This window comes from Sarcophilus harrisii, chromosome 4 (genome assembly GCF_902635505.1).
Source record: "Sarcophilus harrisii chromosome 4, mSarHar1.11, whole genome shotgun sequence".
Lineage (NCBI taxonomy): Eukaryota > Metazoa > Chordata > Mammalia > Dasyuromorphia > Dasyuridae > Sarcophilus > Sarcophilus harrisii.
This window is the reverse complement of record NC_045429.1, coordinates 373,290,235-373,306,312: the sequence shown is the minus strand read 5'-3', so window position 1 is coordinate 373,306,312 and position 16,078 is coordinate 373,290,235. Positions and strand designations below refer to the sequence as shown.

The 16,078-nt window shown below is 36.1% G+C and overlaps 1 protein-coding gene across 2 annotated transcripts in view; it reads left to right on the top strand.

The window, feature by feature from the left end:
- Positions 1-6,611, top strand: part of HEATR1 (HEAT repeat containing 1) — a 57,159-nt gene extending 50,548 nt beyond the window's left edge. For both annotated transcript variants that reach the window (XM_012547958.3, XM_023502057.2), the window contains exons 40-45: positions 211-315; positions 407-575; positions 3,471-3,625; positions 4,693-4,851; positions 5,632-5,740; positions 6,283-6,611. In XM_012547958.3, coding sequence (XP_012403412.1) covers positions 211-315; positions 407-575; positions 3,471-3,625; positions 4,693-4,851; positions 5,632-5,740; positions 6,283-6,371 — 786 coding nt within the window. In that variant the 3' untranslated portion in view covers positions 6,372-6,611. The remainder of the gene's footprint in view (positions 1-210; positions 316-406; positions 576-3,470; positions 3,626-4,692; positions 4,852-5,631; positions 5,741-6,282) is intronic.
- Positions 6,612-16,078: the final 9,467 nt, after the last annotated feature.

The following is a 16,078-nucleotide window of genomic DNA, read 5'->3' as shown; positions in this document are numbered from 1 at the left end:
GGCCCTGGACTTGGATAACAACACTTGGATGCAAATCTTTTTTCCTACATTTAAGACTTAAGTCTTAATCTTGTCATCTGTAAAATGGGATGAAGATGCTGATACTGCTTAAACTGTAGAGATTTAGGGAAGTTGAGATAGCATATCAGAGTACTTTTTACTATATAAATCTTATGGCTAATGAACTAAAAACTTCTCTTTCACATTCAGGATAACCTAGAAGAAGTTGGTCAAACTGAAGGTTGTATAGTTAGCTGTCTAATGAGCATGGTTATGAAACTTTCTGAAGTTACTTTCAGACCTCTCTTCTTTAAGGTAAGACTCTTCTTTGTTCAGGCCTGTATTGTCCCAAATGGCTATTGTAGCAAAGTATGAAATGGAAATGAATCTATTTTTTCTCCTTCAGCTATTTGATTGGGCCAGAACAGAAGATGCTCCAAAGGACAGGCTGCTGACATTCTGCAACTTGGCAGATTGTATTGCTGAAAAATTGAAAGGCCTTTTTACCCTATTTGCTGGTCATTTAGTGAAACCTTTTGCTGACACTTTGAACCAAATCAACATCTCTAAAACAGGTATTTTTTTTTAATCTCACTTAGACATTTTTACTCTAGCTTGTACTATACTTAATAGCCTTTTTGTAATGGAGAGGATAGTTTACTTGAGCATTTCTGAGGTTCCCTCTGAGGCACAGGGAATTGATGTTCTGCTCTTAGGAAACAGAAGAATAAGAAGACTCCTGCCTCTAAAGAGCTTGCTTATAAGCTCCAGGGACAATAAGGCAGAGACACAGAAAGTGGTGTAAAACCTAAACTGAAGGGAAGCACAAAATGCTAGGAAGCATCCGGGGAAGGAGGAAAGCTCTGCCTCTGGGGATTGGGGGTTGGCAGGAAAGAAGCTTCTTGCAGTAAGTGATCCATGACCTAGACCTTGGGTGGGGACTCCTGGATAGAGTTGGTACATAGCATAAAGCTCATATTGGGGGAGGGGAGGAGAGTTGGGGAATAAGGAGCACTCTTCTTTTGCTGAAGATTAGATCACAGAAAGAGGAGTTGTCTACAGTAAGATAAAGCAGGACCAATAATAGCAAGCTTCAGGGATTGAACTTTATTAGCAGGCAGGGAGATACAAAAAAAAGATTGCAGCTCAAGGAAATGACCATATTGAGCAGTAGAAGATGTCTTTGGCAGGGGTTTATAGGTTAGGTTGGAGTCAAAATCAGCAGAAGGTAGTTTCTATGGGAAACTTTTAAAAAGTCCAGCCAAAAGAGAAACATACTTAGAGTAGGGACAGTGACTGGAAAGGAAGGAATAGGTAGAAGAAATGTTGTACAGACAGGACTTTACAACTGATTGGATGTGGGGATGTGGCGGCAAGAGAATTCAAAGTTTCCAGAGTTGAAGGCTCAGTAACTATAGAGGAGGGTAGGGGATTTCAGAGGAAGAGATGAGTTCAGTTTTGGATATGCTGAGCTTGAAGTGCAGGTAGATGGAGGTGTTAGCAGGAAGGTAAAAACTCAAATCTAGGGAGAATTTGGGTCTGAAGATGGATCAAAGTATCATAGTGCTAGAAGAAACCTGGGAATTATCTAGAGAGAGTGATAATTGAATTTCTGAGATCAAAATTGACAGACAAGGGGAAATAACACATTGCAGAGACTTATGGCTAAGATCCCTGCATTTGGGGAGAGTAGGGGATAGGAGGAAAAATCATGAAAGGAAATGGCAAAAGAATAGTGGAAATGGGATTGGAAATTTTGTCAAGGAATAAGAAAGCATTGCTCCCCTAGTAATTCACTTTTGAACAAGAGAATCTAACACAAATTTTAGGGAAAATTCACTTCATTTTAATGAATATTTGTTAAGTTTTTCTATATGTAAGCCACTGTGGTAGGCTTTGGGAACAAGACAACTCCTGCCCTTGAGTTAACAGTTTAAAGAATTGGTAGGACACTGATATCCACTATCCACTGATAGAGCACCAGCCCTGAAGTCAGGAAGACTTGAGTTCAAATCTTGTCTCAGACACTTAACAAATCCCAGCTGTGTAACCCTGGGCAAGTCACTTAACCCCAATTGCCTAGCAAAAAGCAAAAAAAAAGGTAGGATGTATGCAGAAATAAGTGTGGAATGTAGTAGAGGTAAAGAAAAATCAATCCCAGAAAGTGCTTTGAGAAATTTGGTGAGGAAAAAAGTCACTTAGATGGAGGTGGAAGATGGTGAGGAAGGGGAGATAGGAAGAGTAACAAGGGAAATTAGGGTAAGATCAGAAGGTAAAGAGCTGTCCAATGTTTCTGGAAGGAGGAATAATGTGAGATGGTGTTGGAATCAAATCAAGGTTTGGAGCCTTGAGTACCAGACTCAGTCACTTATACTTTATTCAGTAGGCAATGTGGAGTCATTTACTTTTCAGTTCCAGAGTTTTTAAACAGAGGAATAACAAAGTCATAGCAATACATTAAGATATAGAAGTATTGTAAAGGGAATAAACTAGAAGCAGGAACTCTGCTGTGATAGCTTAGTAAAGAAGAGCTAAATTAGAAGAGTTTCAGTAGGAATAGAAGACAAGGCTGGAATTTAAAGGATGTTGCAGAAAGAGAAATGACAGCTTTTGGGAACTGATTGTACATGTGCAAGAGAAGAAGAATGGAACATGACTGGAAACCAGGGTGATAATAGCCATTCATAAAAATAGGGAGATGAGGAGGAGGAGTCAACTTTTAAGATGAAAATTTAAATTTAAGATCTGAGTCTGGGGTCCTTATCTAATATCGAAGTATAATTGAAAATAAAAGTCCTGATTTCTGGGAGGAGATTGGAATGTTGAATTGGGAACTGGGTGCTTGGAGAACATTACTGAAGTCAAGAGATTGAATGGTACTATAAAGAATATAAAGAAAACGAAGAGGAAGCATGATAGAACCTGGGAGGATCACATCTATATTTCAAGAGAGGAAAAAAGATAACAAGGTAGCCACAAATGTGGTTAAGTTTAGAGAAAAGAGGAAAATAACAAGGCCACAATCCAGGAGAATATAGAGGGGTGTTTTTTTTTTGCATTTTTTTGAGGGTGCCCTTTTAAAATTATATTAGCCTCATATACACAGCAGTGTTGAACTTCAGGTAGGTAGATCAATTAGTTGTTTAGAGTCTAGTGATTCCTGACAGATTAAATACTGACACAAGGTTCATAAATATAATTTAGTCTAAAGTCAATGTCTTTTATATACTGCCTGAAGCACTGGTGGACTGTGTTCATTTTGTACTTGGGGATCAGGCCATGCCAGTTCAAAACATCTTTTTTTGTTTTTATGTGTGATTTATTAAACAAATTGAATGTGTAGATTTTTAGATACAAAAAAATATTCTTGTACTGAGTGGGAGTCCACTTTAGTTAGTACATGCTCTACAGAGTATGTCTAGAGCAGAGCCTTGTAAACTTTCTCTTTCCAAATTTTTGTTCATTTGTAGACGAAGCCTTTTTTGACTCTGGAAATGAACCTGAAAAGAGCTGTTTGTTACTGCAGTCTATATTGGATTGTCTGCACAAAATCTTTCTTTTTGACACTCAGCATTTTGTAAGCAAAGAGAGAGCTGAAGCACTGATGATGCCTCTGGTGGATCAGGTATTAGGATCTATTTTTTTTTTTTTTTTTTTTTTAATAAAGAAGTAGCCTCAATTTCTCATCAATAAATGTTGATATATTTTATAAGTATTAAAAATGTAGATAATACTCTATTTGTGGGTGTGTTGTTAATCCTAACATTTTGGGGCTAAGGAGTATTGCTTACCTTGATGATTATAAGGACTTTTCCTCTTGGAACCTTAGTTTTCAAAGAGTATGCTTTATAAAGGCAGTTCCTGTATGTATCCCTACATTTCACTCAGAATCCTAAAATTCTTGGTTTTGCTTTGAGCTTTCCAGGTTAGGTCTGGTGGAACCTGCCTTATAACCCCTGTTTCCAGGGAGGGATGATGAGGGTAGTGAAGGGCTTGAGCTCAGAAGTAATGAGCTGCATGGGAGTAAACAATAAGACCACTGCCATTAAGTATTATTGTGTCCTTTAAGAGAGGGTACCCAAAAAGGAGCAAGCCCTCATAGGACTGAAGCTGGTCAGAGCTCTCATGTCAATCTTTAGTGGGAGCAGGTATGTGAATGGCCCTTTCCCCTTCAACCAGGGCAAAGTAGAGATGCCTAATTCCTAAACCATCTTTATTCAGTCTCTTTCACAATTTTCATGTATATCTGTAGTTTTGATACGAAGCAGGAAATCCTCATGAACTTTTATCTCTCTGGTATATTCCCTCACAGTACCTAACTTCTGTTACAGTCCTTCTATTCTGACAAGGCAGGTTAGGCTTACCTTTTATAAGGTTTTTATACAGTGGGATCTTTAATGAGAAGAGGAAATGATAGGTTATGACATTGTCACTTGTATTTTCCATAGATTTCATTTAATGGAGTTTCTTCAAAGATTGATAAATTTGCTGGGAAGATTATTAATCTCCCTGCAAATTTCATCTCTATAATATTTGTTTTATGATATTGCTGAATGTAACAGGAATGTTCAAATATTAGTGCTTTTGTTCTTTGCTAATCTGAAAGTTATTTAAACATATATGAATAAGAATGTTTGTTCAAACATTGAACGTTCAGACAGTTTATAAAAGTACTTGTTTGATTCCCAATAGCTGGAAAACATGCTTGGAGGAGAAGAGACATTTCAGGAAAGAGTGACGAAGCACCTAATACCGTGTATTGCTCAGTTTTCTGTAGCCATGGCAGATGATTCTCTTTGGAAACCATTGAACTACCAAATTCTCCTTAAGATGCGGCATTCTTCACCTAAGGTAGGAGCAGTGTGATCATCTGGTGATCCTGCTGCATGTTTATAGCATCTAGTAACTTTAAATGGTGATGAATCGCGACATAGTGTAGTAAAGAGATGTTTTGGGTATCGTCAAGTAGGAAAGGCCCTGGTAAGGGCAAAAGTTTAGTGTCCTGGAAAATTTTTTATATTTGGCTATAGGGTTTTTAGAAATTGTTATACCCTAGCTATAACAGCATAAATTGTACAAGCAATAAAATATAAGATATGCTGGTTAATTTTCTTGGATATCTCTAGTTTTCTTTTATTTTCAGCAACTGTATAAGACAAGTAAGGTGATAGGAATACCTCTCACATAATTATACATAATTTTTTTCCTCTTCTTATAATGATTAAAGATGTTCCTCAATCCCATTATGGTATAACAGATAGGACATTTGATTTGTATCAGAGAGACCTAGGTTCAGATACCAACCTCAGATACTGACTTTATGACTCTGTTCTGTGCCTCAGTTTCCTTATTGGTAAAAGAAAATAAAAGAAAGAGGATGGGAATTAGATAAACTGACATTTAAGTGGATGCTCTTAACATTTGTTCTGAGTAAAAAAAAATGAATAGTTAATATTTTTGTTCATACTACCCTAAATTGTTCAAGTTACAGGCCCTTTGAGGTAAAAAAAAAGGTTGTAGCTGTGTAATAGTAGCTCTCCCTACAGCTCAAAAATATTTACATTCCAAAACTGGGAGCCCCCTCCTTTTTAGCATTGTCCTGGAGACGTATGTGTCTTTTCTTCATTTTAGGTTCGATTCGCTGCCTTGATTACAGTTTTAGAGCTGGCTGAAAAATTAAAGGAGAACTACATCGTGCTTCTCCCTGAATCCATTCCTTTCTTAGCAGAGCTGATGGAAGGTAAAATCCTCTTGTAGCGTTTGAGGGCAGAACCGGATTCTCTGGACATGTGGAGGCCAATCACAGACACAGGGCAGTGCCTAGGAGGTGTCAGGCCTTGATGTGTCACTCACCTTTCTGATCCCGGGTCTTTACCTGTAAAATGGGATAAGAGCACTTACCTTATTGTGGCTGGTGTGATGTCAAATGAAGTAATGTATATTTCACAGACATGGAAATGTATTATAGAAATGTTTTCTCAACAAGGTAGAAATCAGACAGTGGGCATGTTAACAGCATATGATCTAAACACGGTTATTCCACTGCCCACATGAGGAGCCAGTGCTCTCTGTCCTGCTTTTCCAGACTTGAGAGAGCTTAGTATTTTGTGAAAAGAACAACAGGACTAGGGAGTGTTTAGTTGAGTCTTACTCTGCACTACTTCCTCCCTTGTTGCTAGACAGTGTTCAGGTCCTTTTGAGGGGGGGGCTGGGCCAAATGAAGGAATGTGGGGTTATGAAATGGGGGCCAGAAGACTAACTTCAGGACTTCTTTTCTCTCAGATGAATGTGAAGAAGTGGAAAATCAGTGCCAGAAGACTATTCAACAACTGGAAGTCATCTTGGGAGAGCCACTCCAGAGCTATTTCTAAGAAACTCATTTTGGGTTTCTGTCTGCCCTGTTAGCAGTTCAGGACACTTCTTTTATGGTTGCAGTTGTGAATATCTTAGTTCCACGTTTGTGCCTTAACCAAGTACTTGAAATTAGAAAATTTCATGAGCCGATTTTTAAAAATGAAAGTATTTCTTCTGGTTTGTATTCGTGTATAATGTGGCCATCTTCTAATTGTATATATATGCGTAAAGAATAAATGAAACATGTTTTTATATCACATGCCCTAGTTTTTGTTTTATTTTCTTGGTGTCTTTTTTTTTATTTGGATTGCAGCTTTTAATGGAAAATTAGATATAATAATAAGTATAAATTTTACTACTGAAGGCTAGTTTGCACTTAACTATGATCCATAATTTTAGGTCCAAGTGCTGTAAATTATTTTGTAAGAAAATTCTTGTGTTTTATTCTGTAATGAATAGCATCCTAGGGCTGGAGTACAGAATATCTGGTTTTACATCCTCTTTCAATTCTTACTATATAGGTAACCCTGGATGAGCCATGTAGCTAGCCACTGACTAGACAATTCCCAAAGACCAAATCTCCTAAATTATAAATCATTTGCCATCCATGTCAGTAGAGGGAATTGCCACCATTCTAGATCCTTCATATGTGAATGTATACACATTTTAATGTTCACTGGAAGTTCTATACAAGAAAAGGATAAAGTTTTTTTGCACAGACAGAAAAGTTATCAACCATTTAAGTGACATAATATTACATTGAAATCATATAATGCTTATTTGTCATTTTTAAAACTTTATGGTCATCTGTCAGTTGTCTAAAGTAGGACGCCATTGTGGTAGAAGTAATGAACCAAACAGTGATGAGGGGAAGGCAAGAGTTACTAAAAGACAAAAGAAAAGGAGTATATTGGGTCATTTTTTTGTAAATGTACAGAAAACAAAAGAAATCAGACAAACAGACTGAAAGGCTCATGTTGAATTTATTACATTCTTAAAAGGGAAAGCAAACTATGTAATAAGAATTCTGTTTTATTTACAATCCTTTTTCTATTCTACTTTGTATATTGAAATGTCATATTTGTTTGAAATTATGGTCAAAATAAAGAAAAAAACATTTTTTTTCTATTTAGCTTGAGGATGGGTTTTTTCTTTTTTGCACTGTGCTCTTTTCTCCCCTCTTTCTCGTCTTCTGTCACTCATACTTCTTGCCACTCCCTTTCTTTAATGTTTCACTTGATGAAATGATGAAATGACTTGATTCCTTCTCTAAGCTAACCCAATTTCTACACAAACAATCCCACCTCCAACAGTCACATGTGAGAAGCTATTGATGTCTTCCGTTGAATATTTTGGTGAAAACATGCTTCTTCCCTGTTAATACTTTGATTAGAAAATTATGTAGATGGGGAAATAAGTATGTAGGTCAGCAATTGATATTTTCTGGGTCATCTTTTTTGGGGGGGAATCAGTAAGGCTTGAGATTTTTCCTATATTTCTTTATAAATTGGTCCCTCTCTTCCTTCACAATTTTATTAGCTAACTGCAGTATGAATCTCCTCTCCAATAATAAAGGTTAACATTTCCTTTCCAGGCACTGTGCTAATTGCTTTGCAATTATTGTCTTATAGATCCTCAAAACAATTCTGGGAGGTAGATGCTGTTTTTGTCCTCATTTTACACATGAGGAAATTGAAAGCAAACAGCTTAAGTGACTTGCCCAGAGTCAACAGTTAGTGTCAGTGGTTGAATTTGGTTGAGTCTTCTTGACTCCAGGTCCAGTGCTTTTATTTGCTGTGCCAACTCATTGCCCCTAAAACTACTTCATCCAACCTGCTTTTCATGTGTTTATTCTCCTTAGTATTATTTCTTTCTCTGTATACACATCAAAGACTGATGTTAGTGTCCAGATGTGGTGACTTCAGTCTCCGTGATGAAGAAAACAATTTGTTATAATTAATAATTTTTGAAAATCTTTTCCATTTTTTTTCAGTTTGTAATTCTCTCCATTTTTATGTCTAAATGGTCTTGGAATGACCTTTATTTATATGAATACCTCGCCAAACTTTCATTAAACTAGTTTTAGTCTCCCACTTTTCTCTGAGAAAGTACTTCTCATAATCACCTTTCATCTTTTGTTAAGATTTTATGAAGAATTAATCTTAATAAAAAGAGTTTATATTCTAATTCTTTGGTGGCCATGTCTTCCCAATTGTCAAATAAATCAAATGTTTGATGACTTAAGTGTTTTCTGGGCAATTTGGTTTCCTTTCTACAGCAATTTACATTGATTTCACTTCAAAATCTCATCCTATCAAACCTCACCATAAAGAAAATATTTCTATAGTCAAGCAGATGGCCCATTTCAGCAATGTTTAACACAACAAAATGATCTGAATATCTTGAAATAAATTCACTACATGATTTTACTTGGAATTTACTTACATTGAATTTCTGCCAATTAGCTTTGAGGGCTTGTACTGAAGTTAGAAAAATGTAAAGGTTTGGGGCTTGTTTATACAGGCTTTATTTTAATCACCTTATGTAGAGTAGTGTTTTTGATCTCAGTTACTAATGACAATAGGGTGAAATTTTAAACAGTGAAAGAAAAATGCTAGTTTGAATATAAACAAGCCAACCATTTCTAAAGCACCATCTTTTCTCAAAATTAAGTACTGCATTTCAATATCTGTTCTATTAATAATCAAAACTCTATGCTCAGGACACAGGAAATCTGATCTTGATGTAGTATATCCTAATTTCCAGTCCTTTGCCACCACAAAAAAGCTATATTTTTTGTACAAATGCATTTTTTTCCTTTTTTTTTTTTTATCTCAGATACAAACCTAGTAGTAATATTGCTATATTTTCATTTGCAATTTTATAGCTCTTTGAACATAGTTCCAAATTAATCTCTAGAATGGCTGGACCAGTTCACAATTCCATTCACAATGTCTCAATTTTTCTATAGCCCCTCCAGCCTTTATCATTTTCCCTTTCCCTTATGTTAGCCATATGAAGTAGTACCTCGGAGTTGTTTTAATTTTCATTTCTCTAATGAGTTGTGATTTAGAGCATTTTTTATGCGACTGATATTTCATGTAATAATTGCTTTGAGTTCTGAAAATTGTTCATAACCTCTGAGCATTTATCAATTGTGGAATGGCAAGGAGACTATGTAAATAACCACATGTAAACAAACGTATACATACATACACACATGTATACATACATGTGTATACATGGTTATACAGCCTACACATGATAATGATGGAAGGCATCTGAAAGGTGAAAACAGGAGAACTTGGGTAGAAATTATTACAGAAGGTGTAATAATTACTCAATTAGTCTTAACTGACTTAACTGAGTCTTGAAAGAAGCCAGGAAAATTAGGCAATGAAGTAAGGAGTCAAGAGTGTTTATCAAAGTTTACTATGTCTAAGTGAAGATTCAAACAGAATTTGTTCTCAAGGAGCTCATGTCCTAGTGAAGACAGCACTGTATGGGAAATTGCAGCTTTGAGTCAGATGGAAAGATCATATGGTTCTCGGGATGCTGCAACAAAGCCGATAACAATAACAGCTAACATTTATACAGTGCACTATGGGCTGGGCACTGTGCCAAGCGCTTTACAAATATTGTCTCATTTGAGCCTCAAAACAACCCTCAGAAGTAGGCGCTTGTTGTCCTTATTTTACAGATGAGAAAAGTGGGACAGAGAGAGGCTGTGACTTGCCCAGGATCACGCTGCTAGCAGCTCTCAGGAGCCAGATTTGGGACCATTTGACAGTGGCTTCGGTGACAATAACATTCTGGGTCTGCAATAGATGAAATGTGGCACCTGCTGGGGCAGCTGCATCTCCAGAGAGGGGATGTTCCCAGGATGACGGCTGCAGATACCAGGCTGAAAACATGTGATTTCAAAGGCTCTACAGTTCAGGATCCTAGACTATCTCCTGCAGGATCTCGAGAAAGATGGCAGGCAAACTGGTAGTGGTGGTTTGACTTGCCCAGATACTGTCTGTCCCCCTCAGGATGTGCTGCTGCTTCAGTAAAACTAGCTCAATACCCTGTGAATAATAGCTCTGTGGCAACAGATGACTGACATCCAGAGGAGCTACCTCCCCAGAGAATTGTGATAAATGTGAGGGTTGAGCTAGAAGCAGGATCTAGCGGGGCTGCCACTTCTAAATCTTCTATTCCAATCTGCCTGTTAATGGAAGTTAGATTGTCAGTAGTGGTTGCTGATAATAAGGAGGGACTCCCCTCATGGTTTCTCTCCTCAATAATGCATTCAGGGATTGAGCAGGATGCTATGAAATCCTCTACTGGGGTATAAATAAATTATTTCCCTTTCCCACAAACTGACCTGGAACTTGTCCTTCAGTACCATAAACGTGGTCGGAAAATCTTTTCCTTTTTTCAAATGACATGTCATTGACAACCTCTTCCCATCCCCACTTCTCCATTATCTGGGTGTTGCATACAACATGGCCTGATTTTCTGAACCGAGGTTTAAAGTGCAAAGTGATATCAGAATGGGGTGTAATGTTATAGTAACATTCAAAATCCACCCGGAACCTATTTGGAGAAAAGCATATGAGAGAACTTTTTTGTCTTTTAGGAAGAACCCTCCTTCCTTAATCCCTTCCATCCCCTTCCTTAATTCCACTTCCATTACAAATCAAAAAGCCATCACTTTCCTAGAAACACTTCTGTAGTCTACACTCCTGCCCCACTTGTCTTACACTTGCACCAAGATTCTCATAATGTGTGACAAATTCCCAATAAAATATCTGTGCATCTTCACTGGCTGGCTCCCATTCCATGCTTGTCCCTGTCTCCAGGCTTCCTCTAAGTCTCAGCTAAAATTCCATCTTCTGTAAGAAGCCTTTCCAGATGCCTTTAATTCTAGTACCTTTCCTCTTGAGATTACCTTCACTTTATCCTCTATATATTTTGTTCACATGTTCTCACCTCCATTAGATTGTTAACTTAAGCTCCTAGAGGCCATGGATTGTTGTTGCCTTTGCTTTTAGCACAGTGCCTGGCTAATAGTAGAAAATTAATAAATGCTTCTTGAAATAACTTGACAATTAAAATCCCTATATTATTTGCTGCACTATTTAGTCTGTTTCATTAAGTGACGTTCAATTTGAGAAAGCAAGGGAATTATTTGAACCCCAATTTTGAATTGCTTTAAATTATTCAGTACTTCAGATAATAGTTATTTCTGTCCTATCCCAGATGAAAGCAATTGTGATAGAAACAAATTTATTATTTTGATTTTTTTTTTTTGTATTTTCTTCAGTCCATCTGAACTACTATCACAATTTCCCAAGATGGTACTATCATCTTTTACCTTCATGAATTTACACATTGGCTTTTATTGGCTCTGTAGAAAATGTATAGGATATGTTGGAACCATGGGTCATTTTGGAGGAGTTGGGAGAGGACAGGAGGCTTCTCTTTACCCAGCTAATATAATCTGCAGCTGGTATAGAATAGAATGTCTCAGACAATGAAAGTCTTTTCTTAGGCACGTACTGGGCCTATTGGTCTTTGCAAATCATAGAATGCTCAGAGACCAACACAGGCCTCATGGAAAAGGTTTAGAAATGGCTGCTATGAAGTACATAAGTAATTGAATCCCTCATCCTGGAATTAACTTCTGGCTCATTTTTGCCAAGACATTCAAGATCCAGATCAGATGCTCCCTATTCTCTGAACATGGTAGGTGCCTAATAAATGCCATTTGACTTATAGGTCAGGTTTAAAATGTCTGGGAGAAGTGATTCCCCCTCTGGAAATCTCTTGGTTCATCCTGTTTGACATTTTCTATGGACTCAATTAATTCTGAAGTCATATTACAGATATTTGTGAACCCATCTCAATATCTAAGCATATCTTAATGGACAGGAGTAGGTTTTCTAATAGGTAATTCCACTTATCTACTATCTTCTAAACTTCCAATATTTCTTTATCCTTGTATAGCATATTTGGATTACTGATATTGAGACAAATCAAGTCAAATCAAGTCAACAAGCATTTTTCAATTGCCTACTATGTGCCAGGTGAGAATTCTACCTATAAATAAAATAGAGAAATAATCCAAAAATATCATTTCAGCTATTGCTTTCAATTTCCTCAAATCTTTTGTCTGAGCTGCAAAAGTGAAGGTGAAATTGTGAAAAAAGAGAAAAGGAAAAGAAGAGATCACCAGCAAACAGCATAATCAACCTAACAACAAAAACAGCAAGAGAAAAGTGAAAACACCTTAAATAAATGTCATCACACCAGATCCATAGTCTCCAAACTATTCAAAATAAAAAGCTTCAAAATAGAGGCTTAGCAGAGGAGATCAAAGTTAAGAGGGGATAGGATAAACAGACATATTATTATGCTATTGTGATTTCCGTTCCTGGAATTGCATAAAGAATGGTCAATTTACCAGAAAATTTCATGAAAATTAATGAATGAGATGATAATGATAACCATACGAGTAACCTACCAAATACTTACTATGATTCAATTCATACAACAGAACGTTCTATCTTTCATTAACTGACAAAAGAAAAAGTCCCAACTTAGGAATATGAAACTTGAAATCTCCTTGCAAATAAGCATAGAATATTATCAAGTACTTAACATCTGGCCAGAAAAATAAAGCAGAATATATAAATATGACCTATGAAAATTTCTGGCAAATTGACCAGCAGTCAAGCAAATGATGATCTGCAAAATTTAGGGAAGGGCATGGAAATAGTAAGATTTTTTTTTAATCATCTAAAAGAAATTTGATGAAAATTGTTCTGGTGGCTCATTAGAAAATGCTAAATTAAGATGTAAAGATCTAAGTTGTTTTTGAAGAAGAACCCTACTATTAAAATTCTTTTTCTCCTGGGTGATGTCATAGGGTGAGAAGACCTGAATTCAAATCCCAAGTCCTTAGCCATGACTAAGTCAATCTATCAGAGCTTCAGTTTTCTCATCTATAAAATGGGTATAATCAATCATACTTGTACCATTGACTTCACCGAACTATTGGGAGGAGCAAACTGAGTAACAAATTTCCGTAAACTTATGAAAGCTCAGATAACACCATAATACTTTTATTCAATTCCAAAAAAAACCAACCAATTAAGTAACAGGCTGTACAAAGCACTTAAAGTTCCTGAAAAAAATGGCAAAGAAAGCTTTTTATCTGATTCATAATTCCATGCACCTTAGCTTCTATTTTAACTACTAATAGAGAGAAAAGAGAAAAAAATCCAATAATTTCTCTGCTTCTCAGACAGAACAGGCAATGTTTTTGAAATAGGTCCTGTTCTTCTTTTTCTAAAGTAATATCTCTGATCAACTATGATGGACTTGAGCTCTTCTCAGCAATAAAACAATTCAAGGCATTTCCAGTAGACTTGTGTTGGAAAATGCCTTCTGCATTCAGAAAGAGAACTATGGAGACTGACCTACGTCAAAGCATAGTATTTTCACTTTGTTGCTGTGTTGTTGTTATTTGTTTGCTTGGGTTTTTTTCACCTTTCTCAGGGAAGGCGAAAAATTTGGAACGCAAAGTCTTGCAAGATTGAATGTTGATATTTAACTTATTTTGGATTGACTACTATCTTGGAGAAAAGGAAAGAGGGAAGTAAATTTGGAACACATGGTTTTGCAAATGTCAATGTTTAAAACTGTATTTGCATTGTATTTGAAAAAATATTTAAACATTTAAAATATTTAAAGTAAAATAAAAATATTTTAAAATATAAATATATTTAAAAATAAAAAAATTGCAAAATGAAAAATGTTGAAAACTATCTTTACATGTATTTGGAAAAATAAAATACTATTGTGAAAAAAATGTAAATTTATCCCTGATGATTTCATCCTACTCCTACTGTGATAGTGTCCTAATTGGTCTGTCTGCCTCTGTCTGTCCTTTCTTTAGTCTATTTTTTTTTTTTACTAAGTTTCTAAAATAATATGTGAAAGTGTTTTTTTAATTATAAGGGGCTAGAAAAATGTAAGCTGTTACTTATAAGATTAATTTCACAAGGAGAAAGAGCAAGAAATATAATGGTCTATCCTAATTTTTTTTTCCTTTTGCTCCTACCTACAAAAATTCAATTTTCATCTTGTTTTTTGCCTTCTAACACTTGTGGTAGATTTGAAAATTACTGAAACTTTTTACCTCAGCTCTGAAGTATGATGGTGCAGCTATAATTCCTGTTCCCAGGGGCACAGTGGTTATACTGCTTCACATGGTCTCTGTTGGCTTGTCTCTCCCTGGGTATATTATCTACATCCAATGGATTCCTTTAAAACCTCCAATGTGGGGGCGCAGTTCTCAACTTTTTATTTAGTAATGTCATCAGACAGACACATAAACAGCCCACTGGGAAATATATTCTAGAGAATGCAAACCAATGATTATATTCTTTTAGCCCCAGGCATTATGGGAAATGAAGTTTCATGTTGACATTTCCATTACATAGAAAGATTTAACCCTATTGACTAATACCTCAAAGTACAATTTAGCCCAATTTTTCCTGCTAGGATTTATTCACTGATTATATCACATGAGGTTACAAAGATGATTGCCTCTTTCTAAACATCAGCAGGTAGAGGGGATACTGAATAACTCTCCTTCCCTATTTGTGAGGGACAATTTCTTGTATGTAACATGCTCTCAGAGTCTTATTCAGATAGTTTCATTCATAAGTTTGGTCTAGCTCTGCCTAGGATCAGAGGTAGCCCAAATGTCACTCCCACTGGCAGTGACTCCAGGGATCTCAGGAAGAAGGTAATACCTTCTTGAGTGATTAGCACCACTCCCTGCTCAATAGGATCACATGTTCAGCCTATTAGAGGCGGAGGAGGGGCTCAGATTTCTGAGCTCTTTTTAAAAAGAAGCATAGGAAGAGGTTGGGAGTCAAGAGACCTAGATCTACTTAAAATATATCTTCTAGAGCCAAGCAACAATATACCCGTGAATATTGTGTACTATATGTAACAATGTAAATGGAAAGAGCAACATTGTTTTAAGAAAATCAAAAGTGAATCTGGTGAAATTATAAACATGACTCAAAAGAAGATATATAAAAAAGAGAATATTGTACACAGCAACATCAAGACTATGTGATGCTCAACTCTGATGGACTTGACTCTTTTCAACAATGAGGTGGTTCAAGGCAATTCTACAGACTTGTAATGGATAGAGCCATCCACATCCAGAGAGAGAACCATGGAGACTGAATGTAGATCAAAGCATAGTATTTTCACTTTTTTGTTGTTGTTTGTTTGCTTGGTTTTTTTTCCCCTTTTGATCTGATTTTTCTTGTGCAATTTAATGAATATGGAAATATGTTTAAAAGAATTGCACATTTAACCTATATTGGATTGCTTGCTATTCAAGGGAGGGAAGTAGAGGAAAAGGAGAAAAAATTGGAACATAAGGTTTTGCAAAGGTGAATGTTGAAAACTATATTTGCATATATTTGGAAGAATAAAATATTTTTAAAGAAAAAAAAAGAAAGGTTATAAAAAGACTTTCCCATCACATGTATCTCCCTGAGGATGTGGGAAGATCCATAAGTTTTAACATTGCATATATTTTCAGAGTGTTTTCAATACTTTGATCAGTTATGCTGATTCTTGTCTTTTTTTCCTTTTAGTTTTCTGTCTTTAGGAATACTATTTTTTAAAATATGGAATAGGTATTCAG